This window comes from Platichthys flesus, chromosome 6 (genome assembly GCF_949316205.1).
Source record: "Platichthys flesus chromosome 6, fPlaFle2.1, whole genome shotgun sequence".
Taxonomy (NCBI): domain Eukaryota; kingdom Metazoa; phylum Chordata; class Actinopteri; order Pleuronectiformes; family Pleuronectidae; genus Platichthys; species Platichthys flesus.
Genome location: NC_084950.1, coordinates 1,665,635 through 1,691,603, shown reverse-complemented (window position 1 = coordinate 1,691,603; position 25,969 = coordinate 1,665,635). Strand labels below are relative to the sequence as shown.

General features: G+C 44.9%; 3 protein-coding genes across 4 annotated transcripts; 1 reads left to right on the top strand and 2 right to left on the bottom strand.

The window, feature by feature from the left end:
- Nucleotides 1-1,705: 1,705 nt before the first annotated feature.
- Nucleotides 1,706-11,549, bottom strand: LOC133954665 (C-Jun-amino-terminal kinase-interacting protein 1-like). The gene is made up of 12 exons (XM_062389097.1): nt 11,443-11,549; nt 7,917-7,992; nt 6,019-6,735; nt 5,154-5,732; nt 4,342-4,578; nt 4,190-4,265; nt 3,910-4,076; nt 3,647-3,750; nt 3,083-3,193; nt 2,794-2,864; nt 2,550-2,648; nt 1,706-2,182 (listed from the first exon to the last, which is right to left on the bottom strand). The coding sequence occupies exons 1-12, from the start codon at nt 11,512-11,514 to the stop codon at nt 2,110-2,112; spliced, it is 2,382 nt and encodes a 793-aa protein (XP_062245081.1). The 5' UTR covers nt 11,515-11,549; the 3' UTR covers nt 1,706-2,109.
- LOC133954715 (uncharacterized) lies at nt 4,121-25,521 on the top strand. Of its 2 annotated transcripts, none has more exons than XM_062389188.1 (5): nt 4,121-4,124; nt 24,327-24,384; nt 24,453-24,511; nt 24,603-25,280; nt 25,365-25,521. In XM_062389188.1, the coding sequence occupies exons 2-4, from the start codon at nt 24,380-24,382 to the stop codon at nt 25,250-25,252; spliced, it is 714 nt and encodes a 237-aa protein (XP_062245172.1). In that variant the 5' UTR covers nt 4,121-4,124; nt 24,327-24,379; the 3' UTR covers nt 25,253-25,280; nt 25,365-25,521. The 2 variants fall into 2 exon arrangements, with proteins under 2 accessions (XP_062245172.1, XP_062245171.1); XM_062389187.1 differs by lacking the exon at nt 4,121-4,124 and adding an exon at nt 24,140-24,233 and having other exon boundaries at nt 24,326-24,384.
- cry2 (cryptochrome circadian regulator 2) lies at nt 13,147-23,298 on the bottom strand. The gene is made up of 13 exons (XM_062389100.1): nt 22,927-23,298; nt 21,561-21,669; nt 20,675-20,817; nt 19,479-19,663; nt 19,024-19,112; nt 18,492-18,632; nt 18,278-18,403; nt 17,995-18,180; nt 17,766-17,917; nt 17,455-17,657; nt 17,017-17,094; nt 16,344-16,936; nt 13,147-15,949 (listed from the first exon to the last, which is right to left on the bottom strand). The coding sequence occupies exons 1-12, from the start codon at nt 23,082-23,084 to the stop codon at nt 16,350-16,352; spliced, it is 2,157 nt and encodes a 718-aa protein (XP_062245084.1). The 5' UTR covers nt 23,085-23,298; the 3' UTR covers nt 13,147-15,949; nt 16,344-16,349.
- Nucleotides 25,522-25,969: the final 448 nt, after the last annotated feature.

Here is a 25,969-nt window from a genome sequence, read left to right as displayed (position 1 = left end):
ACTTATATTCAGTTTCTTCTGTAGCTCTGGCCTCCAACAACTCCTGAGAAGTATGTTGCTCGTTAGCTGCTAAACGCTCCACGACGTTCTCCTGCTAGTTGCCTCCACCGTCTGGTGCCAGGCGCAGAGCCCGGTGGCAGGTTCACACAAAGTTTCTGGCGGGAAATAGTTCCATGCTGATTTCGCTACAAATAAAGGCGGTAAAAGCGTAATGTGGTTGTTGGAAAAACCAGAACTTCTCGATGAGATGATGAAACACTGAGGTTCTCTGCAGCGTTCACTGAGTTCGTCACTTTCAGACAAGCACTGAACTCATGAAGGTTTACGAGGAGCATCGTCCATGTTGTCCAGAAGATCCACCACGAGCAGGTGAGCGTGTTGATGAGGTTTCTAACCTGTGATGCATGTGAAACTGGAAGAACACAAACATCTCAGGATGAAGAAGAGGAGCCGGACACGTAGAAGACGAAGACCTCAACTTGGAAACACGAGGAGATTCCAGATCTTCTGGTGATGAGGGCCGACACCGGTGTGGATGAGCTGTAAACAACAACACTGATCTTTCCACAGCAGAGTTTATACGTCATGTCCGGCCTTCTGCTGCTCTACAGGCTCCGCCCCTGCTGCTCTACAGGCTCCGCCCCTCGTCACATGTTCCTGTTGGTGTGAACGATTCGAACCCGACAACCAGAGTTTATCTCCATTTGATCCACTTTTGAGAAATCGTCGATGTAGCTTGAGCTGATCTTCTCACGGCTGTTGGAACTCAAACCCGGGCTGAGCTTTCGAAAACAAAGCGCAGTGTTTCTGTTTAAACGTCTAGTGAGAAGTACGAACTCCCACATTGACTTGACCGTTGAGCAGGCAATGCAAAAGAAGTCAAAGCTAAAAGAATCTGTTCTGTTAGAGTGCACAGCTTCGTGTGGCCCCTGTTAAAGGAACAGTAGTGAAAACCTGCATAATGGATTTGTGGATGAAACCACGTTGGGAAGAAAAAGGAATGTGAAGGAGCAAGAAGAGAAATGAGGCACCTCAACGCCAATCTGCTCCGACAGTAGATTGTCAAGTCTGGGGATATATAAGACATAGAATTATATATATTTATGTTATTTGGAAACATCAATCTCTCCTTGTCTGTGCAAACACTGAAGCAGGTCCATTTGTGTATTTCTATATATTTCTATATATATATATATCCTCTGAAAGCATTGTCTTTGAAACTACAGGGGGCGTCGTGTTTACTGGGAGATTCTTCTTTCCCGCTGCGTCAAGAATGAAGCTGATTTAATGACAGAAGATTCATCAACTTTTACATATTTAGAAATTAAAGCATAAGCTGTGTCTCGACTCATGGACCGGCTCCTTCAGGGGACACGGTCTTCTCTTCATTAACTGTTCTGTTGAGTGCATCAGCCGTGTCAGTGCCTGGCCGGCGCCATTACCTCTTTAAAAACAGTTAACCAAAGCGCAATGAATCCTGGGAAAGGCTTTCGCTCCAGAAGGATCCAGTCTTTGTTTGTCTCGGATGAAAGGAATTAAATATCAGAACCTTCCAAATGTGACAGACTAGTCGATCAGATGTTGAACAATTTGGAAATTTGGTTAAAACTTTGGTATGCGACCTGCTGATTGATGCAGAATCATAGAGGAACAAAGTAAATTAAACTTTGATAAACTGTTCAAATTCATAAGTCTTTTTTTTGGGGGGGGGGGGGTATTTTTGGTTTACGCACTGGGTCCACTTTCAGAGACTATAAACTGTAAACCTTCTGTCTTTAAATTGCCTCCGTACTCCCTACGTACTTTACCTACCAATACTTTTGTGTAGTTACGTATACGTTATTTGACTCTATAAAATATATCAATATCAGATATTTGTTTGGGTTATGTTACATTTGTTGGGGACATCTCACGTGATCCTATCAATCCATAGAGGTGTTACTTTTGAGACAAGGTCAAAGGGAGGAAACGCTCGCTGTGTCACAGATGAGAAAAGAAAATCCACCATGCAAGTTCTCTGATGAAGATATATCAGCGTCCAGTCTGCGGTGTAAGACCAGGCTTACATGCACATAGTGAGTATTCAGTACAAAGGATGGAGGAGAGGTGCTATTCGATGAAGATGTCTTCAGTGGGGCAGGAGTAGCCGATGTGCTCCTTGTAATACTGCTGGAACGCCCTCCTGTGGAGAGAAGCAGGAAGGTCAGTGACCAGAGCTGTGTTTTGTCCTGGGGTCTGGTTGGTCTGACCAGAAAATGAATAAACTGACTGTAGATCAGGTTCAGGCAGGTTTTCAGTCGGTGACTTTAAGGAAACATCCATATTACTAGGTTATCGTCTGAAAATGATGTTTTCAAACTAAATCAGTTTTGTTTCAGTTTGAATCCCAGACCAAACTAACACACATGAAAACATATGACCACTCATGTCCTGACTGTTAAAGACCCAAGAAGCAAGAAGTTGTGATGCGTTTTCAGACAGAAACGTGGTCGTGTGGATGAAGCCTGAGTCTGATGGTCTGAGATCAGGATAGAATCAGGAGGTCTTACCCCACAGACTCGGCCAGAGGATGTAATGTTGTATCTGACATCATCACGTGACAAGCGAAGCGGTGTTGGTCGGGATGTTTGGTGATGAGACCAAAATACCTGCAACGTTTAATCAGCATCAGGGTTATTTAGTTTTTATTGAGACAAACCTGCCTTAACGTAATTATAATTAAAACAGACTGGGGGCAAAAAGAAGAGAATCATGTCTCGGATCAAAGTCAGTCTCTGGTGTCGTGTGACTCACTTGCTGTGTTTTGGATGACAACCACAGAACGAGATGTTCTTCAACTGGAAAAAGTGGAAACACTGGTCACCCTGAGAAAGAGAGAGAGAATATAATAATATGAATGATTCAACTAAACCTGAACAAGACTTTGGTAGTTACTGCTTAGTGCAACCGCAGAGCTCTCAACACCCTAGTACTGGATCAGCTGGGTGTTTAAAGGGGAAGGAAGGAAGGAAGGAAGGAAGGAAGGAAGGAAGGAAGGAAGGAAGGAAGGAAGGAAGGAAGGAAGGAAGGAAGGAAGACCTACCCTGTGAGCAGAGTGACACTGGTCCTGGACGTTGATCTTCACCCCCTTCAGACTGACCTCCAGCACACAGGCCGAGGGAGGCTGACCTGCTAACCGCCTGTTACATGCAACCTGAGAACACAAGTAATGAATCAACAATCAATAAGTGAACTTCACACTGGTTTATTGATATGTAGAGGAGGAGGTCGTCTGAAGTAACGATTTGTGTCAGAGTCCAAACCCGCTGCAGAGTGAGAAGTAAACATGAAGCTCAAGGAGCCAGATCTGTGCTGCAAAGTTCTTAACAAGGATTTGGACCAAGAGAAGGATTTTAAAGAAACACGCTTACACAACAGGAGGTTAGTTAAAAGGTCACATGACATTTCTACTGGTGGTAATCAACACGGTTCACATTTGTGACACTGTTTATCTCCATAAAACTAAAACCCTAAAAGAGTGATGGGTATTTCACAACACAACAAATCACCGATCACACAATCTGCATGATCAGACACCAGAGGAGGAGAAGAAGCGTCGTCACGTCTCTACACACACAAGTGTTGTTGTGTATCTGTATCTACGCACCTTCTGCATCGCGGCACACATCACGTCGCGGCCTTTGTGGACCGGGACCTGAACCGAACCCAGGAATCGCACCTGGAACTTTTCTACCCAACCGTCTTTCTGTACTGTGAGATGGAAGAAGAACAAAGAAAGATGTTAAACTATCGATGATGATGATGATGATGATGATGATGATGATGATGATGATGATGATGATGATGATGATGATGATGATGATGATGATGATGATGATGTGTTTTATAGCTCAGTTATTTGCAGTGTACCTTGGTTAATATCTTTGTCCAACTTGACGACGTAGAAGGCCGGGAAGATGCCCGTAGTTCCGGTCCTCATGTTGTAACCCTGACACCACAGGTCCTCGCACTGCTTCAGCAACAGCACCGGGTCGTCCGTCTCCAGATGAAGCTCGTCCGCATGACGGGGGACGAACCTGGACCCGGGGGGGGGGGGGGGGGGGGGGGCACAACAGGACAACAGATCTCAGTTTGGTGTGTTGGCTTGGACATGTCATCATCAGCCTGTGTTTGTTGATGTGTGTTTAACCTGTAGACGGCACGGTGGCTCTGCGGTCGCTCCACTCCGTCCAGAACACAGGAGAAGACACCAAAACACCCGGCGCCTGATCACACAACCGGACATTAGACTCACAGCTATTTAAAGATGACCAATTATAGAACGATTGAATTCCAACTCACCAGTGGCGCTGTAATGGCTGTTGTTGGCAAACAGGTTGAGGAACTTCCTGCTGCTGGGAGCTCCGCCTCTTCCTCCAAGAGACTCCTCCTCCCCTGACGCTGTGCTCAACGTTACCTTGGACTGTCTGCCGATCTTTGTTACCACGTCCTTCCTCCTCTTCACCTCCTCCTCTCTCCTCCTCTTCACGTCTTCTTCCCACCTCTTCTTCTTCGCCTCCTCCTTGTCCTTTCTTCTCTCTGGAAACAAGGGAAGTTTAAACTGACAGCACCACAACATCCAAAGACACTGCACACACATTGTGTAGGTATGACTTTCACTTGAGTCTCTGCTGAAGTCACAACTGCACATTCTACACAACAAAACAGTTCCCCCTCTTGTGAAAAGTGTGGTAGAAGATATCAGTGTATTTTGGACAGTGGTGTTCCACAGGGTTTTGTCTTGGGTCCTCTACTCTTTTTTACATGATACAGAGGCGTTATGCATATTTCTGTTGATAATCAGATGATACAGAGCTCAGATTAACTTGATATTAGAACTCACAAGCTTTTGAGATTTATTAAACTACCACCATCGGTACGAAATGTCAGGTTTGTGCAAATCTCTTGTAATCTAACAAACAGATAACCATGAGATCACCCGAAGGGATCACAACTTTAAATTGTTGAACTTTCTCAATCATCAGGACAAAGCTTGTTGTTTTTTTATCCGCTGAAGAAAGATTTTATTATTTTCCTTTAAACTTTCGGCCACTGTTTAACTGCGTCTGAGGGAAAAATGCTCAGACATGTTAAAAAATAAATTTTATCATTACCTTGGTTTCTTACTTCCTCGCTCCTCTTCCTCTCCTCCTCATAATCTGTGTCTTCGTCCTCATTGGCTGACTGATAGACCGTCTCCGTGTCGCTGTCGTCGTTGTGCTCGTTGTTTCCGTGCAAACAGTCCTGGAGGCGGACGAGCTCCAGCCGAGCGTGTTCGTCCACCACCAGAGTGTATTTCACTGAGTCATAATTCAACGCTGCTGCAGTCCCGCTCTTTGTTAGAGTCCGAGCAGCCACAGCATCTCCCTGAAAGACAGCTGAGTGCCTGTCACCTCGTCCCCCCCCTGCATCCACCTCTGACATGGTGCAGTCCATCTCAGTGATTTCATCCCCCGCAGGGCAGAGGGACGGACGGTTCTGGACATTCCGGCAGGGAGTTGGGTCTCCCTCCCCGTCCTCCTCCCTGATGTCAGAGTTGGTTCGGTGGGATAGAGACGGGTGCAGGGGCCCTGGGGGGGGCCCTGGTGGGGGCCCCTCTGTGTCAGAGCTTAGGGACATCCTGTTTGACCCCCCCTCACTGCTGGACCGGGACATGGCCCGGGGGTTATCCTGGGTCCCGTCATGGCTTTGGCCTAGGAACACAAAATATGGACTAACAGAGTAATTTGGAAACGAAAAGAATTTTTGAACCACATCACATGTATGTTATATATAAACCTTATAGATATGTCTTCACATAGCTTGATATGAAAAACTAAATATTTTACAGCGCTAAACTGGTAAGTAATAATAATAATAATATTTAGGAGGCAGGTTGATAAAACACTTTAATCACAGACCCAGTTGGTCTTTGGGGAGAATCAAAGATAAATATATAAAAAGGTAAATAAATAAAGTGATAACCTGTGGGTTCAGTACCTTGCTCCTTGGTGTTGTCCTGGGTCTTGTCCTGGGTCTTGTCCCGGGTCTTAACCTGGATCTTGTCCTGGGTCTTGTCCCGGGTCTTGTCCTGGGTCTTGTCCTGGGTCTTATCCTGGGTCCTCGGGGCTACAGGTGTGCGTGGGACCACCATGGCCGGCAGGTATACCTCCTGGTTCGCCAGCAGGTTATTTGGTTTCAGTCCCCCTCCTCCTCGGTTCCCCACTTTAGAACCCGCTCTCCCTTTCCCCTCGGCCCCCCGGCTCTTCAGTCCATTTGTTTCTCTGGGCCTCTGATGTACATTCCTCTCCTTCTCCTTGGCCTTGGCCTCCGCACACAGCCTCCCTGTTCTCCTCTCCTCCCTCCCTGCGGTCACTCCATCCTTCCCCTTGACGTCCCCCAGGCTCCTGTCTCTCATCACTGCTGCTCCTCTTCCTCCTCCTCCTCCTCCTCTCCCTCCTCCTCTCCCTCCTCCTGCTGCTGTAGCTGCTCCTCTCCTCTGACTCCTCGGAGTGATGGAGGCCTGTGTGTGCGTGGCCCCCGTCCCCTGTTTGTCCCGTAGACGAGTGCGAGCGTCCGAGGAGGCGTTGGCGGCCGCCTGAGTGTTGGTCCGGCTTTTGGCCTCATTGGCTGTGGGAGGTTTCGGTGCAGGGCGGCGCGTGTTGTGCCGGACTTTGTCCTCTGCTTTTGGTTTAACATCCGGTGGCGCTAGATCCCCTGGACACACAAACACACACACACACACACGCACACACACACACACACACACACACAAACACACACACACAGTATCAGATTATGCATTAGGCAACCAGATATATACAGAGGGATTATATGAAAACAGCCTGTAAGCAGTTTATGCTGGATAAGAGTTTCAGGAACAGAAGAAAAATAACGTTTGGACTTTATTCAAATCAGATTTTATTTCACACAAACGTTTCAGGTGACATAATCTTCAACATTTAACAGGTTGGTTCTGGTTCCTCAGTAACTTCCATCCCATGAGTCAGCATTTTTAACAGAAGGACTAGAATCAAGGAAAGTAAATATCCTCAGAAACCTCTTACACATTCTCCTTGTTTTCTCTATTTGTCGTAATTTGTAACTGTACTATATAAATAAAGTTCTTATTTCAATTAGTACATATCCAATATAGTTTGTAACGCAATGAGCTCATTTTAAACGCTAAAAACATGACAACGGATTTTTATAGAAATAAAAATTTCATTGATATTCAGCAGCCGCCTCTCGGCACGTGGACGTTTGTGTCTGACAGAGTCGATGGTTCCGTGAAGACGGACAGAGACACCGCTGGAGGTCGAGCAGCTCCTGCTTCAGGCCTGGATCAAGTTTCCCAGACATGATGCTGCTGTTTTCTCCATCACTTATCGAAGCGATCGCGGCAGTAAGTGATAAGACATCTATTGTTTACACTTTTAAATATATAAGCCTCAAATCAACCGAATGGCTTATTCTACAAAAACGTTGAGTGGCATCAAAACGTTCTCATCGTGTCCAACTGTGATAAATTAACTATAAGTGAGAATTATACCTGGTTGTAAATGAGTTTCCACTTTGCAGCTTTAACGATGTATTAATGTATGAGGTCTGTTATTGTCTGTTTTTGTTTGTTTGTTTTGTTTTTGTTTGTTATGTAAGAATTGTGATTTATGTTTCGACCCCCTCGAGAAGGGATTTATCGTATTACATTTGACCTGCAGGTGACAGAAATCAGCTGTTGAGTCGTTTTTCCATAGACGTCTATAGAGACAGTGGAGTCGCCCTCTGCTGGTCATTCAAGTTAATACAGGTTTCTGGCACTTCCTCATTGGCTTCACTTTCTGGACCCGGAGTCTACATCCATTTTGTTTCTATACACAGCAGTGTGTTGTTTGTACCTGTGATGTGTGGAGAGGAAGAGTGGGACTCCTTCCAACTGTCCTTCTTTCCGAAAGAGTTGTTGTTGATGGTGTCCTGCAGAAAGTCAATGAGACAGAGCAGCAGAATAAGAACTGGATTCACACAAACACACACACACATACACACACACACACACAAACAGACACACACAGACACACACACACACACATATACACGCACACAGATATACACACACACTCACACACACACACACACACACACACACACACACACACACACAGATATACACATACACACACACACAGACACAGATATACACATACACACAAATTCCCAAGCCCCCTAAAACCAAGTCGTAACCCTCAAACAGTGAAGGTCTCTGTAGGGTCTATACTTGTCATGGTCCACACAAAGCTATAAGTACAAGCACACACACACACACTCACATTCATCTTTATTGACCATGGTCCTCAAATCACTGCAGAAAAACACATTCGATTTCTGTTTTCAGCACAAAGGGTCCGGCCTCATATTAGCTTCTATCTCTCTCTCTGTCTTTCTCTCTCTTTCCCTTTCCCTCCCTCTCTCCCTCTGTCTCTCCCTCTCTCTCTCTCTCTCTCTGATGACATCACTGCCAGGAAGAGGCAGGAGCATCGACCAGGAAGTGAACAACCGTCCTGCCTCAACGTCACGGGAGCCACACACTGATTCACACACACTCATCTGCTCCCCCTGTCGCTCTCAGTTACTATGGCTACTCATTGTGTGTGTGTGTGTGTGTGTGTGTGTGTGTGTCGGGGGGAGAATCTGTGTATAAAGCAGATCCCTCTCTCTCTGATCTGATCTCAAATTATTATGAAAGCGTGTCAGTGACATCATCGTCTTCCGTCTCATGGTCACATGGCTGCAGCAGCTTCCAGAGACAGAGTCGTGCTGAGTCTCTTGTTTTCCAGATTCACATTCAGAGACGATCATTCATCCCACGGCCGCAGAAAGAAAACTAACTGCAGCCGACGACCGTCTTCATCACAACTCAGATGAATGAAGACAAAGGAAAGACGCCGCAGAGACGCAGTCCACGGTGCTTTCAGATGTGATTAATGTTTCTCGTGTTCAGCTGTTATCCAAACTGATTAAAAGAAAAGCAAACGTGTCATCATTCCACCTTATCTCTTTGTTTACCTTCATATTTGTGTCTTTATATTGTATCTCTTGTAGTGTTTGTTGCATTGGTTGATTTTAATCATTGTTTTCTTTTGTGTTGTGCTTGAATCATCATCGTTGTTGTACTGTTAGTGTTGATTTAATAAATATCACAATGAACATAAATGATCACATATTGATGTTTGTAATTATATAGGATTGGATCATTTGATTTTATTATTTTTTAAGCTGTAACATTTTAATTTGTATATTTCTGCCCTGATGTGGTCCGATCTCAATCTTCATATTTGACATATATCATATTACACACACACACACACACACAGTCTCACTGTTGATTCAGTGTGTTCGATGACACGTGCACTGATCAATACTATGAACTCTCTGTCTATGAACAAATTCCAATAAGTTGTGTTTCATTTCTAGTCAGAAGCTGGAGCAGGAGGAACCACAGTGTCTTCTCAGTGGAACTGAATTGTTCAAGCTGTAGTAACATGAATTCCTGGATCTGCCCCCTGATGTGGATCCGAACCAAAGTGCAATGGGATTTTCCCGGATCCAGATCCACTTAAGTTTCAAGAACTCCGGTTGGGACGTTCTTGGGTTATCAACAGCATCGGAAATTTAACCTCTTTTAGTAAAAGGTAAATAAAAAGCAGGAATCTTGCATATTATCACAAAAGCAAATATTCAGTCACATGCGAAAGACTTTCATCTAAACTCTTAAATTGAACTTAAACACTACATTTCAAAACCTGTATATGTAAAAGCTACATAAGTCATATGCATTAGTTCCACATGATAAAGTGAGAAACTCTTTGAAGCAGGATCTCCTCTGATCCTCAGAGACGAGGCTGCAGCTCCTCACTGAGCTGCTTCATTAACGTCGGCAGGAATTGATCAGGATCAGGAGAGAATTCAAGTGAAGACACAAGAATTCATCAGATCCAGGTTACAGAGGATCCCTGACATCATTACTCAGAACTCAGAGGTCTTCAGTTCATCTGTGAGCAGGTTTCACAAGTTTCAACCAAAAGACATACAGTCATCCTCACATTGTAATATTTACAATCCAAGGTTTCATAAACCTGGACTCTGTCATAGAGCGTCTCACTTTCAGAAAGAACATCTTCATATCCATCATTTATAAAAAGAGTCAAGAGGTACAAGATTGTGAACATAATATTTTTAGCGTGAAGGAACTACACCTCCCATAATCCTTTGTGAACGAGCCTTTCCAAAGACTTCCAGCTGCCGCTTCTATAATTGAACCTTGTTGTGATTGTACTGTTGCAATTGACTGTGTATTTGTAGATAGTATTTTATATTTTATAGTAAACTAGTGTAGTACCGTGAACACTTCCCTTACAATAGGATTGTGGGTAGTGTAGTTTTGACATTTGATATCGTACAAATCTTAATGTTTCTGTTGATTTCTTCATTCAAGGATCTTGATAAAGGGAATCAGACGTCTTTAGAGGAGAGTGAGGAGTTTGGTGCAGCTGGAGATTTAAGGGACAGTCGTCTTCTACTGACGAGGACATCCTAGTTCTGTTGATGTTTTTAAAATGGATCTGTGAGGTTGAATGTGAAGTGAAACCCAGGATGAGACGACTCTGATCTGATCTGTAAACAGGATGTAACTCCTTTAAAGGGACACTACCAGTGGTCTTATGATCTGCCTCCTATAGAGAACTGGGATCTGTACCAGCCTGAGGAGCAACATCACTGTGGTTCACACTGGTTTTCATAGACATCCTTATAGACTGGAATCTCCTCCTGTCGTGAGGATGCTGCTGCAGCCGAGCCATATTGAATATCCTCCTATATATTTCATGAGATGACAGAGCGGCTCGGAGGTTCTGGCTTCAGCGGCACAATCAGGGTCAACAACAGTGTTTCCTGTCAAAGTGTCCTTGAGCAAGTCACCGAGCCAGAAGCCACTCGGACAAAACAGGTCAGACACACAACACAGACACACAACATCACAACATGGAGATGTGGACGTTCAGATTGGCTGGAGACATCGACACGACACACAACATGTTTACTGGAGCACTGCAACACCAAGGTACAGCTGAGCCAATTCTAGAGCTGACCCACTGCCAGCGTGAACACACAGACACACACACACACAAACACACACACACACACACACACACACCTAGCAGCAGATACACAGCCGTCCTCTGCTGTCTCATTCTGAACATCCTCCCAGGAAATACATGGACACACACACATTTATTCGGCTTGATGCTCCAGCTGTCTCATTCTAAACACAATCCAGCCATGATCACTTACAGACACACACAGACACACACACACACAGACACACACACCAGTCCAGCTCATCACAGGGATCCTCCCAGTCTGTCGTACCTGGGTGCCGGCCTGTGGCAGCTGTGGGAACAGAGCCAGGGTGGTCGGCCTCTTTGGTCGATATTTGTCCATGACAGCACAGGTTGATCCCCCCCGTTGACAGGCGGCAGCTTCGTCCCCTCCCTCCTCCTCCTCTTCCCCTCGTCCTCCTCCTCCTCCTCTTCTCCCCCTTTATCAGGCCACTGTCGGCGCTCCTTAGCTCAGGCGAGGCCTCTCCCACCCTCCTCTGCCTCCCTCTCTTCCTCTTCTTCCGCCTCAGTCTCCTCAGCATCAACCAGCTCCGAGCTCGGGCTTCTGGACACACCCCCCCTCCTCCATCCTGGCCCCATGATTGGCTGAACACAGTGTCACATCATCACCATCACCAGCCCGGGAAGAGGAGAGCAGAGGAGAGGCAGTGAGACAGAAGGAGGGAGGGAGGGAGGGAGGGAGGGATGGGAGGTGTTGAAGAGACATGGGATGAACGAGGGATGACAGAGAGGAGACGGAGAGAGAGAGAGAGGGGAGGAGGAGGAAGTCAGGCCCACCCAATCAGAGCGAGCCATGACATCAGCAGCTCCTCTGCCTGAGGCATTTTCAGTTCAGGCTAATAAACAATGTGGGTGTGTGTGTTTGTGTGTATATGTGTGTGTGTATGTGTGTGTGTGTGTGTGTGTCTGTGTCTGTGACCCAGAAAAATAAGATGATTTCTTTATTTTTTCTTATCTCACAAATTTTGTGTCTGCATTTTTATTATTTATAAAAAAAAAATTCATCAAATGCGTAATGTTATCGCCATCTGTGCATCGGATTGATTACAGAAAATTACTTTTAATACTTTTAATAATAAAATAAAATATCAAGAGTCCAAATCGCACCAACCACACTTGAGGGAAGTGTGTTCAACAGACAGACAGACAGACAGACAGACAGACAGACAGACACGTTTGTGAGGTTACTATAAACAGACTTTTTAACCTTCTGTGGTTTTTCAGTCATTTGTTGTTTAGAGAAACTGGTTTTGTCAAACAAAGACAATTAGACCGACTGTAACTAAGTCCAGGAATAACTTAACATTCGTAAAGTCTCTGGTTGAACAACTCAACCAACCAGCCAGGGAACTAGTCAAAGGATTAACCGACCACTCAGTCAGTCAGCAGCCGGACAACAGTTCACAAGTTCACCAGCCACAGAGTGAGTCGACTCAGCAGATTCCATCATTAGTGAGTCAGCATTAATCCACCACTCACAGTGAGGTGACTCAGCAACTCTTCAGCAGGTAAAGAGAGGATTCTTCTCAGAGCTCGAGAACAGGAAAGTGAAATAAAATCCTTTTAATTAATTTCCCGTCTTCATTCCTCCTGATTGGTTGCTGAGTTGCTGTCCATGGTGCTGAAAGAGCAAATCATTCTAAAGTGATACTTAAGTTGGAGTCTTTTATTCTCATTTATATTTCTCATGGGGGGGGGGGGGGGGGGGGTAGTGCGCCACATCAGGCCCCAGATGTTCATTGGTAATAATCAGTGTCATCTCCAACTTCACCTGATTTCCAGTTCACTGTTGTTTCGTAATGGACAGAAAATATAGATTAGGTTTTCCCCACCAATTTAATTTTATATTTTACATTATTATCGATTTATTTTTAAACTGTAACTGATCTCTTACTAATTCTACAATGCAGACAGATGAGTTAAATGTGGAATAAAACAGGAAACACACTCAAACTCTGTTCAATCACAAATCCTTCAGCAGTTTTAATGAAAATAAACTCTTTGCGTACAAAACAAATAAATATCCATGTTACCCACAGACCTCAGACAGACCTGTGGCCCTCGAGGGCCCGAGCTGGGCTCCCTGGAATGTTCAGTAAACACAGGCAGCTGAGTGGGGCTTGTGCTGTGTTCAGGATCGGTGGGAACTGGGAGCGTTTCTCTGTGATAACAGGCTGAACTGGGAGCGTTTCTCTGTGATCACAGGCTGAACTGGGAGCGTTTCTCTGTGATCACAGGCTGAACTGGGAGCGTTTCTCTGTGATCACAGGCTGAACTGGGAGCGTTTCTCTGTGATCACAGGCTGAACTGGGAGCGTTTTCCCCTGATTGTCCTTTTACCCTGAAAGATGCAAACTCCACAAGTTCCAACTTCTCCTGAACACCAACAGAACGACGGCCTCCAGGAGCTGAGGGTTGTCTTAGAGACAAAAAAACAATCCATTAAACTTTGACACATCCAGGAAACAGTAAGGGGGTTTCACAGTCACTTTGGATTTAAATGATGCGTTGATTTAGAAAAACTAATTATTTACCCAAAAGAAAAATACTCCAATCCTTAATTTGTGCTTGGTTTGATTCCACGTTTTGAAACGTAGAAACAAAAACATTAATTTACATCTTTTTAATTTTCAGTCTTCAGTTCCGTCTCCAACTTTTGAAGACACATAATTTGATTTATAAATAATATCAGCCATTATTTGACGAGATTTCTCAAAATTCCTGTTCTTTCAGCCTGAACAATCCCAAAGTCCTGAGGCACACAGTCGATTAACGACCTCTACTAACGACCTCTGTTACTTAAAGACACAATTATCTCCAAACATCTCTAATCTAAATGAAACTGGATCAAACTATGAGGGATTGGATTTTAAAGTGAATTCAGAAAAGCATTCATAAATGTTAAACATTTTCCTCCTCAGGTGGCTACAATAGGTTTTCTGTATAAAAGATTTTGAAATCACTTTGAGATTCAGTTATTTATCAGCTGAATTAAGACGTCAATGAATTAAATGTTTGCTTAAGTGCTGACGTCAGCTCCTCTGATACGAGGATTCACGGCTTCTGTTTTATACGACAGTAAAGTGAATATCTGTGTTTCTCACAATAAAAACTGGGCATAAATGTTCAAAATCAACCAATTTGTGAAACTTAAATAAGTAATTATTTTTTAATTAATAAACTAGTCTTTAGTTTCAGCCCTGTATTATTTGCAGATTTGTTTTGTTCTGTGTTTATGATTCTGTTGCGGAGCTTCTGGTGAGAAACATCCAGACAGAATTAAGTCTTTATGAAACCCCCTTAAACAGACCATCAGTAAACAGGTTAGGGTTTTTATATATTTTATATACAAACTCTGTTAAACATATATGGGAGAGCAACACGCCGTTCTTTCCGCTCTACATTCTCTCCTCTAGTTTTTTAAACCACACAAGCAGCATTTTTGGGGAGAGCATGGCCTAGGGGATAGAGTGGGTGTTCTGCAACAAGAGGGTTGCTGGTTCGAATCCCACTCTTTCCCATCTGCATGCCTAAGTGTCTTTGGCAAAGACACTGAACCCCCCAAAATGGCCCCTCATAAATGTTGAGTGTACTAAAAATGTAAGTCGCTTTGGACAAAAGCGTCTGCTAAATGACATGTAATAAAAGTAATAATTTTTAGTTGCCAGTTAAAAATTATGGCAATAGCTTAAAAACATTTTGTCTCAAAGACTCGTCTCGTTTTCCTCTGCGCCGCAGATAAAGTGTCTAAATTAATTGAATTATTAGTGATTGGTTCATGAGCTGCTACGACCTCACAGACGTGTGACCCTCCACAGCAGACGGGTGCAAACAGGGCGACTATAAAACGTTATGATCCCTAATGAACCTTGTGACTGCTGCTGAACATCGGTACGCTGGGTTTTTACATAACATGTCGATTCAATAGTGTTAAAATCATGAACTATAGATAAAGATGTAGTCTCCACTTCCTCCCACTCTCTAGAAATGAAACCCAAATATCCCCGACTCCCAGTCTCCCAGTACAGGGACAACCAGGAAGTGGAGCGGTGGTAGAGTTCCCGCCAACACATGCTCTTGACCAATCAGAGGCATTCTCAACTGTCAATCATGACATTTCACCACATTTCTATATCAACAAATAAACAATTAAAACCAAACTTAGCAGAAACATGAACTTTTGCATAAACATCAGTGTGAAGCTTTAAATGAAATGATAATTTAAAAAAACTTACAGTTTCCTAATTAAAAAATTAACATAAAATAGTGTTTATACATTTGAATGGCGGTCAGTAGTTCTGCTCGTCACAGTCCCTGACTGTCGCTCTGAGATGTCGTATTAAATCTCTTATACAAAATTTATATAAAATCAACACTGCAACATATCAAAACGCAGCTTCATCAAACTCCGAGTTTCTCCTCCCACGAGCAGAACCTCTGGTGTCGGACATGTCAATCATTTTTTGGTCTCAAATCAGAAGGATTGTTTTTTGTGTTCAGTCTTTCTGGACTGGTCCTGCTCTAAAAATATGAAGTTATGCAAAAGCTCATCCAGATAATAAACGGGAGAAGATGTGAGTAAGATGCGTCTGTACTGATTCCACTTGTGGTAAATGTGCGTTTGTGTGTATGATGTTGTTCCTTGTGTGTGTTTGTGTGTATGATGTTGTTCCTTGTGTGTGTTTGTGTGTATGATGTTGTTCCTGGTGTGTGTTTGTGTCCAGTTGACGATTGAAGACGATTCTCTTCAAACTCCACCTGAAACAGACATGAGAGCACAAAACACAACAGTTTGTTTATCAAACTGAGGTCAACAGGTCAAGGAAATGATGTTTGCATTGTTATTAATAAAATAATAGCAAGACTCAATATTCATCTGTCATCGTAGTTATGTTTTGTCTACGATTGTTAGATATTTAGCGGATAACTAATAACTACGCTACAGATTTCCATGTAAGTTTGTGGAAACGACTTTTGGAGGAAACAATGGATCTGGATCAGAGGCTGGATCCAGGATTTTGTTTAACAATGTTAAGTACTAATTTGAAGGCTACCAGATGGCGTACTTGTCATATTGATCGATTATTTGTAGACATCGAGAATGAAAAATGATAATTTCAGTCGAGACTTCATTAAGAATCTGTTCTCGTACCTCGTCTCACTGCTGATGTGCTGAAGTCTCCTCCTCCATTCTCTCCACCTCGTGTTCAGCATCCTCCTCCATCCTCTCGTCCCCTCCCCTGTTCTCCCTCTCTCCTTCCTCCTCTTCCTCCTCCTCCCTCCTCTCTCCCTCCCTGCCTGACGTAGCAGAGCTCGGACGCCCTCGCGGCCTCGGGCTGCGACGCGGTTTGCGAGCGAGGCTTTTCCTTTTGGGTAAAGTCTGACCTGAGGTCCCGGCTGGACTCGGAGCCGGGGACGAGGTGGGACATGACGAGGACGGGGACGAGGCTTTCGACCTTGACAGAGGACTATGAGCTGGGGAGGGAGGGGCAAAGCTCCATGATACGGCTGCTGGGGGGTGAGGGTGTGAGCCTGAGGAGGTGCAGGGCGTCTGGGGGGGGTGAGGGTGTGAGCCTGAGGAGGTGCAGGGCGTCTGGGGGGGGTGAGGGTGTGAGCCTGAGGAGGTGCAGGGCGTCTGGTCTTCCAGCTCTGGATGTGGAGCGTAGGACACAAAGACTGTGGACGAGTGAGGAGCCGTCGAGCAGCCGGCGGCTTCACTGGGGGGGGGGCCTCTGGGAGGAGAGTCTGCAAAACACGGGAAAAAGATCCAACTGTCAATCATGTGACATCTTCTAAATCCTCAATGCTCCTGTGTGTCCTCCTACCAGGTCCACTGAAGGATGACTCATCGGTCATCAGTGGTTCTGCCTCCTCCTGGATGGTTGGTACTGATGCGAGTAGACCTGAGACACACACACACACACACACACACAGACACACACACAATGAAATAACAATAACTATGTCAAGAACGAAAGATAGAAGAATATCAGAGTCCCAGAACATTACTTCCTCATAACTGAAGATAAAGTGAACAATCCAAGTAGATGTTGGTTTACAGTAATCACACTTGTTTGGACTTTTTGACCAATCACAGGAATCAGAGACTGTATTAAGTACTGTAGTACTGTGTAGTACTGTAGCACTGTTGAGTACTGTGGCGTACTGTAGTACAGTGTAGTACTGCACCTGAGGCCTGAAGTAGCTAAACCAGCTGGAAACCCTGAGGTGGACGTTCACTCAGTGTCTCACAGACCACTTACTGAGTCCTCTGTAGTGGGACAGCTGCTGGTAGACTTGTTTCATCCTCTCGATGTTGAGCCGGCTGCCCTCTGCGTGGTTGATCATAGGTTTGGGGTAATCCACTCCCACCACACAGTTTGCCGCCTTCTGGATGGACTCCGGAGCGTTCCACGGCTCGTAGATGTACCGGTTGGGATAGTCCTTCAGGATGGGGATGTAACGCCTGCGGGGAATTCAAACACAAGACAAGCTTCAACATGAAGGCTACAGAACTCAGTTTTAACACAGACTGATTCAGGAGATGCTGTGGGAGCACCAGTACACAACGGACCTGATATAATCTCCTGATGGGTCCGTTCTCTTCCCGAAGCCGACAGGACAGTAGCAGTGGAAGAACTGCTGGAAGAAGGCGCTGCAGGACAACCACATCCAGCTGCCAGCGTTCACACTCCAGTCTGCATCCAGGAGCAGCTCCTCAAACACCTGCACACACACACACACGTATGTGAACTGTGTCTTCTATCACCTGACCCGGGTTCTCCTGCTGGTTGAGTTCTTACCTTCATGCCGCTCTCCCAGCTGATCCACAGGTCTCCTCTGGTCAGGAAACAGGCCACAGCGTGTCGGGCCAGGTGGTGGATCCAGCCCTCCTGTCTCAGCTGCGTCATGATGGCGTCGATCCAGGGGAAACCAGTCCGACCCTCGGCCCACTTCGCCAGGGCCTCTGGGTTCTGGTCCCAAGGGATCTGGAGACAAACAGGAGGCACAGGAGACGAAGTATGACCAAAACCCTCTTCTCCCTCTCTGCAGGAGACAAACACTTTAACTGATAACGTGACCCACCTGGACGCAGATGGGGTTTCCATCCATGCGGTCAAAGTTGGGGTTGTTGGTGGCGGCGGTGTAGAAGAACTCCCTCCACAGCAACTGACCAAACAGGGACAGAGGAGGACTGCAGCGCTTCCGGAGCTGCAGACGTCACATGAGAGGAAGAGGAAGAATCAGGTTGAGGTTACCACAGACCTCCGGGAGCAGAGGACACAGAGACAGAAAGTACCTTCATGTAGAGCTCCCGCAGGTTGTAGTACAAAACCCGGCACGACAAACAGCCGAAGCGCAGGTAGGGGCTGAGGCCGGTGGGACTGGCGTACAGAGAGCAGGTGTTGACCCGGGGATGGTCCAGGTTGGCCACCCACACCTGAAGAGACAGACACAGAGACAACAGACGGGTTCAGTCCTGAACAGTGGCCTTCGTTTAAAGAGACTCCAGCTTATATATTCATACATAAAAGAAGAACTGATGATATTGTGTGACCCAGATAATCTCCTGCTTCTTCTTCAGATGTTAAACACAAACTGGTGTCTGTTCTGTCTGTGAACAGCTTGATAGACAAACTTTTATTTCACTTTCAAGTCAAATTCAAAAAAAAATGTCAAGTAAAAGCATTTTACAGATTTTCATCTCCATCAACCTGAAACAAAACCTGTGAACAATGCTGGATTTACCAGCGACACAGGAAATGAAAACTCATTTTAATCTCCTCTGGGTTCCTCCAGTTATGAGGCTCTAACGTCGCTTCCTGCTTTACCTTCTTGTCGAGATGTTTGTTGAGCCGGTCCAAAGCCTCGGATTCTCCTCCTCGCCAAACAGCTGAAGGTAAACCCATCGTCCTGAAGCCTGGAAACCAGTTCAGACACAGAGCAGCTGTCACACTGGGAACTAAACTCCTGTTAGTAACTTTTCATGATGATGGACCTGATGGGTCATGTGCTTCAACAGGTAAATACAATAACTTTAACTGCTGCTCGTTCTGATCAAGCTTCACGTTCCAGGAGTCACATGGTCTCTCTCTCTCTCTTTATACTCTCTCTTTATACATTAATGTAATTCAGTCGGTTCCCTTAAAGAAACTGTGTTCGGTACCCAACCCTTCTATTAAATAACACGTTCACTCTGAATACGATCAAGAACAACAGAGTATGAGGAGCAGGCAGTGGTGCAACGACTCAGCGAGTTGTACAGAATGAAAACAGTGGTGTGTACCTAGCTCCTCCAGAGAGGGAATACTGTACAGCTGGTCGTGGTTGTCGGTTATTTTAGTGCGACACGTGTCCATCTGCCGCTGGGTGACGGCAGGCAGGGGTCTGCCCGGCAACTCCAGCCGACTCACGATGGTCTGGAACCGCTTGAAGGTCAGAGGAGGACTGTTGTTGTTCATCTCAATGATCCTGGGATCAGAAGAGAGAAACACATGGAGCAGGTCAGGGGCAACGTGCTGATATTAGAATTATAACGTTAACTTGTAAAAGATTTAATTAGGGCTGATTGATATGGTTGAAATCAGTCTCATGATATAAATAACATTTTGTTTTGAGGAGCTGCTGTGCTGAGATACATTCACAGTGACAGAAAAACCACAATTCACCTTTATCATCCTGAGTAATTAGTAAACTGAGTCTAATTTCTAATTTTCAGGTTGTATTTGTCAGAGCAGCTGACGGTGACGCTCTGTTTTCATAGATTCTGTCTTATACAACTTGTCTGTAACTGTGAAGACGCTCTGGATCGTCAGTGCGTGGATGTGCAGCCAGGGAAGCTTCCTATTGGTCGACTGTGACCAGTGAGCTGCGCACACAAAGCTCCACTCACTCCCCACACACAGTATTCACACACACAACACACACACACAAAGCTCCACTCCCTCCCGCCTCACACACACACTGACGTCCCATTACATAATGCGGTGCTGTAACGCTCTCACGTAGCAGACGGACGTAAGGAGTTCCTCATTCAGCCACCTGGCCTCGGCACATGGACGGGGGTGTGACCTGCAGTTACACCTCCAGACCCCTGGGGGCTGCACAGCTTGAGATGCTGTTTGAAAGGATTGTTTCGAGGGGGGTTTTCTGCATCTTCTCAAATTATGCAATTTTCGGAAATGTTAAAAAGCTGATAACATTTGTACAGGTCACATGACTCCTCACTCATTAAGAGGCTGAAAAACGATTTAAGGTAAAGTTCACTGAACCTGAATCGCTTTATTAAATCTTGTGATCGAGCTTTTAGAGAAAATGCTTCTAATAAAATTACAGTAATCAGTCTTAAATTCTTAAGTCATTATTTTTGAGTGGTTTATAACATTTTAACCCTTAAGATTCCAGAGCAATAATTATTTATATTATATTTTAAATTAAAAAAAGAGATGTGTGTGTATATGTGTGTGTGTCTGTGTGACGAACCGGTCCAGGTTGTAGAGGGTGTGTGACTTTCTGACGAGGGTCTCGACTCCAAACTCCTGCGCCATCTTGATGATGGCTGCATCTCGCTCCTTCCCATAAGGCTCGGGGTCGTATTCAAACGTCAGCCGGGTCACGTTCCACTCCTGCAGCGGAGCAGAGGCCCACAAACACAAAGAGAGAGAGAGACGGATCAGAACTCTAAACCATAATTTGTGTTTGACTCGTAATGAAGGATAAGATTGAAGACTTCACAGAATCCTCATCATCTGCTCTCATCTATTGTGGAAACCAGGAGCATCGTGTTTAGTAAAGTGTAGATTGTGTTGTGTTAGTGGCTGATCAGACGACTGAGCTCTGTCACAAAAACAAACACAATAAACACGAGTATCACTCCTGCAACACACAATGTCAACAGTGTGAAGTTCTTCATGGGCTCATTGTGACTGAACACACATGTTTGATTATGAGAACAAAGTTGTGTCTTCACTGATCCACACAAACAACAGGTGGCACGGAGATCCTGTTGTGTTGTCAGAATCGGACCCTTTTCTCAGGGCCTCTTTGAGGAGAGCTCGTCTCCAGGGTCCATGTGTAAGGGTTCATCTTTTACTTTCTGCTGTGATGTAGGCAGCAGTGCACTTGTTGGAGCCTGAAACCTTGAACATTACATAACACAACATAATCTGTGCCACATTTATTCCAATTAAATAAAGAAGAGCGACGTGAGAGAGGTTTTATTAAAGATGTGAACAAAGAGCTCTCCACAAAGCTGCCTCGGCACAATCTTTTCTATTTAGTTGCTAATAACATTACTTAGCAAAAGCTGAGTCAGCGCTCTTTCCAGAGTGCTGCTCTGGGGTCAGAGAGAGAGGTCAGGGATACAGACCTTAAAGAGCCTGGGGAAAACGTCCGTGGGCTGCCCTCTGATTACAAACAACCTGGAGTTGAGCTTCTTCAGGCTGCTGTCCAGGTCCTCCAGAGACTCCAGCAGGAACCTGCACACACATCACAGAGGGGAAAGTAAAATACACAGCCATTCTTAATGAGGGTCTGACTCTTCGTGACCAGAGATTTACCTTCCCAGACCAGTGGCAGTTCAGTGGTTTGAGAGCAGTGAAGAATTATTGATTCTCAGGAAAAGTTGCAGTTTTAACCAGGAGAAACTGATTTACTCTAAAGACGTGGTATCGGATCGGTAAATAGATTCACGTACTCGCCGATGCCAAACCCGTCAATCGCAGCAGCTTCAGGGGCATTCCTGAGAGTGGCTTTAAAACACTTCTCAAGGTTGTGTGTTTGAAACCTGGTTACTGAGCAGCGCAGGAGGAGATGGCATCAAAACGGATGATGGTTTCAAAGCCTTTATTGATTCACAGGATTCCCTGATTGGATACTATTGGACTGAAGCAGTCTTTAGTGCACCAGTCTGAATGAATGCATGTATACTTCTTTTCTTAATTGTTGTATTTTAGGTTTTCAATTTGAGCTGCTGCTGTGATAATTATTTAATGATTCCTAAAGACTATAGAGACGCTTTCTAAGCATCAAATCACAGCCAGACGGAGGGACGTGATGATTTGGAAGTTTTTATCCAAAAAACAATCAGACAAAGAAGAAGTCAGTGCAGTCTCAGAGGATCAAATCATCAGCTCTGTTCCCTGAGAGACATGAGAGCAACTTCACAACAGACACAGAACTGGATCAATACCAAACACAGAAAGCTAATGTACAGTGAAAAGAAGTTTATAAACTATCACATTAGTGGGCTGAGAAATATCCTGAACCAAACTGAGGAGAAGAACCAGTTCAATTCCTCAGAGATAAAATATAATCACTGGTTTCCATCTGTGTTGTGACAGTTTCAGATTGCAGCGGGATAATGACCAAACCTCATAGACCAGAAAGACTGGTGCATTCTAAACCAATGTTAAATTATTAGTAGTTATATAATGTCACATGTGTCAGTTGACAGTTGTGTGACAGTTGTGTAACAGCTCAATATGGAAGCCGAACATCTCAGAGAACCACACAGATTCTACCTCACGTGTTTCTCCTCCTTCTCAGTGGAGATATTCACTAAATATCCACATAACAACATTAGATCTTTAGTTCCACCTATGGACCCTGGTAGGACGCTAAGCTAGCGGAGCGGAGGCCCGGTCCTCGAACCTCCGCCGCTTCCCGGGGTCTGACCCGAACAAATGGCGACAGCCCAGCAGACGTGACTGTTGTTTCAACGTGAATTCACGAACCTCCATCGGTTGATTCCCACGTTGGCGGCGCCCGCGAACCAGGGGTCCAGGATGTAAACACAGCGGACCGAGTCGGCCCCGCTCAGGGCCTCCTGCAGCGCCGGGTTGTCGTGCAGCCGGAGCCCCTTCCGGAACCAGTGCACCGAGTTCACCGCCATGTGGACCGCTTCAGTCCATCGGGACGCACAGACACCGAGAGAACCGCGGGGACCGGGCCGGGCGGGATGCGATCCGGAGGAGAGGCACGCGTGTCGCAGACTCCCGGGAAACGTCACAGCACTGCCAACACGGGGGCGTGGTCATGGAAATATGGGAGGGGCTTGACGGGCTCCAAAACTCCTGGGATGATAAAGGGAAAGTTCACCTGATTATTAAAGTGATGACGTATAAAACTACCTGCACCTCAGATTATCAAAGTGATGAAGCATAAAACTACCTGCACCTTAGATTAATAAAGTGATGAGATATAAAACTACCTGCTCCTCAGATTATTAAAGCGAGTGATGAGATATAAAACTACCTGCACCGCAGATTATTAGAGTGACGAGATATAAAATTACTTGTACTTCAGATTATTAATCAGAGTGATGAGATATAGAACTACCTGCACCTCAGATTATTAAAGTGAGTTGAACTTTGCACCCCTCCCCTCGAACACGCCTCGAGGGGAGGAATCCTTGAGAATCCTTTAAACTCAGCCTCAGCCTCAGCCTCAGAGTTTCTCTAAAGTCAATGTGCCCAGAGTGGATCGAGAGAAATACTCTAGAGAAATGTAAATCAGTGATTTATTTAAAGCTTTTAATTTCATCTGAGCCGTGGACTGAATGTGCAGAAGAAGAGGAGTTGTGACAAATAAACAAATATTCACACGTGCTGATAAAGTGAATGCAGTCTAAGGTCAGCAGCAACATAGGGATGACTGGGAAGACTGGGAGACTGGGAAGGCTCCTGGATTATAATGTCAAATCCCTTATTTGTTTTTATTTCCTTCTCTCTTAAATCTCATTTTAACGTGTTCTTATGTTTCTCAAAATCTGTTCTCTTCTCATTAGAATAACATAAAAAAAAGTTTGATCTATATTTTATGTAAAGCACTTTTATGAGATGCATTTTCTTGTTGTCTTGTTGATCGATGAGCCCCATGGTTCCTCTGTAACGAGCTCAACGAGTCGCTCCCTGGTCTTCACAGCTGGTTCCACTGAGCGCTCAGGCCCTGCTGCACTGCTGAACACATAAAAGCAGCTCTAACCTCATGAGTCTGAAGCTACAGACACTGTCCTGTTCAGAAGCTGCTCACTGGACAACAGGTATCCAAAGGTTTTCTACTACTGCTGATATGTGTTGTTCTGGCTGCCACATCACTGATGGCTGAACTGTTTCCCATGTTGTCTGTGTGCAGTGTCTTTGGCAGAAATCAGCTTGTAACAGTGTCCTGAATTTACTCAGCAGCAGAATGAAGTAAGTTAAATACTGTCTAAAAATATTGTGTTAGAAACATGTGATCTAAACCTGAAATGTTTCTGCAGGGTGCTCTGGATTTCATTTCTTCTCATTGGACACATTATCTGTGGACCTGTGAGAATGGGTAAGAACCTTTTTTTTATCAATGTTACGTATTTGTGACCAACTTTATTCAGCTTTAAACTAAATTCTGGACAAATCTGGTTTCTGCTCAGGCCCAAGATCAGGTAGAGCTGACCCACGATTCAAGCTGCTGCCGCGTTCTGGGTACTGGTACAGTGGCCTTGGGGGGAATTCTGGCAGTGACGGCAGCTCCACTCTACCAAGTCCACTCAACCCAAGCTACGCCAGAGAAGTTCCTGCTCAAGATGCTGGCAGTTTCAGTGGCAGGCAAGATTTCTACAGCACCACCACCAACATGGATAAGCTTGATGGAAATCAAGGATATGTCAGTGGCCCTGAGGAGAGTCAATATGGAAGCTCTGAAGCATCTGCTCCAGGTGACAATTATGGTGGTGAAGCTGCAGGAAGTGAGTCTTATGGAGCCTCTGCGTATGACCCTGCTGCTCCAGCTGACACCGATGATGAGCGTGTCGATATTGGAGATATCTTCCCCGTCACTGAAGACTCCGTCGGTGACGCTGAAACTCTGGCCAACCACGCCTTTGATGCTGCCGCCGAAGCCGCCAGGAACCCTGCGCCATTCTTCAGCGACGTGTCTTATCATGAGCCAGTTTACTCCTTCAGCTCTCGTTCTAAATACCGTCGCGGAAAAGCAGTGTTCTCAAAAAGCCGCTACACCCCAGGAGAGCCTGCTGCTCCTCCTCGCATGTCACTGAGCAAATTCAGCAGACCGTCTGAGTAGAGCTGACCTGCTGACCCTCGAGTCAAATGTGGGGTCCCAATGCAACACTCAGTATCTACTATATTATCTTATCTGCAGTCTGTTAGTTGACTAACTGTCTTTACCTTTGCAGTGATCCATGGTTGACTGCTGCCTCTGCCACGTCAGGATCTATGTAAACCTCCTGGGTATCTTCTACCTTCGACCGGTTGACTTCCTCTTGTCTTTACCTTGCAGGTCTCGGGTGTTTGCTGCAGATCTGATGTGAATAAATGGTTTAAAACTAAAAAGCTGTTTCCTGCAGAATTTTTACTGAAGTTTAGTAAAACTTTTGACTACATTAATTTCTTTAGGTCAGTTTTAATATTTTATTAAAACACCATGACACTTAATGTCTGGTTAAACAGCCATGGATTAGTTCATATAAACTGCATAGCCATGATGGACAGCGTTTTGCTGAACATCCTGCTTTAAAAAAAAAGCAACATTCAGAGCAGTTTTTTTTACTTTCAAACAAAACATAGTAACAAGAAACTCTTTTAAATTCTGCACTGATAAGTTGACGCAGTCAAGTTTTATGATGTGAACATCTAAATTTGATAAATCCAAATGTATTGGGTTTTGATCTGAGCTTAGTCTCAGGTCTGAATTTAACTTTTCATGAAGACGTTGCAAAGTGAGTCAAATGTCAGACATTCATAAAAATAAATTATGCAAAAACAATTGTCAACACACTTG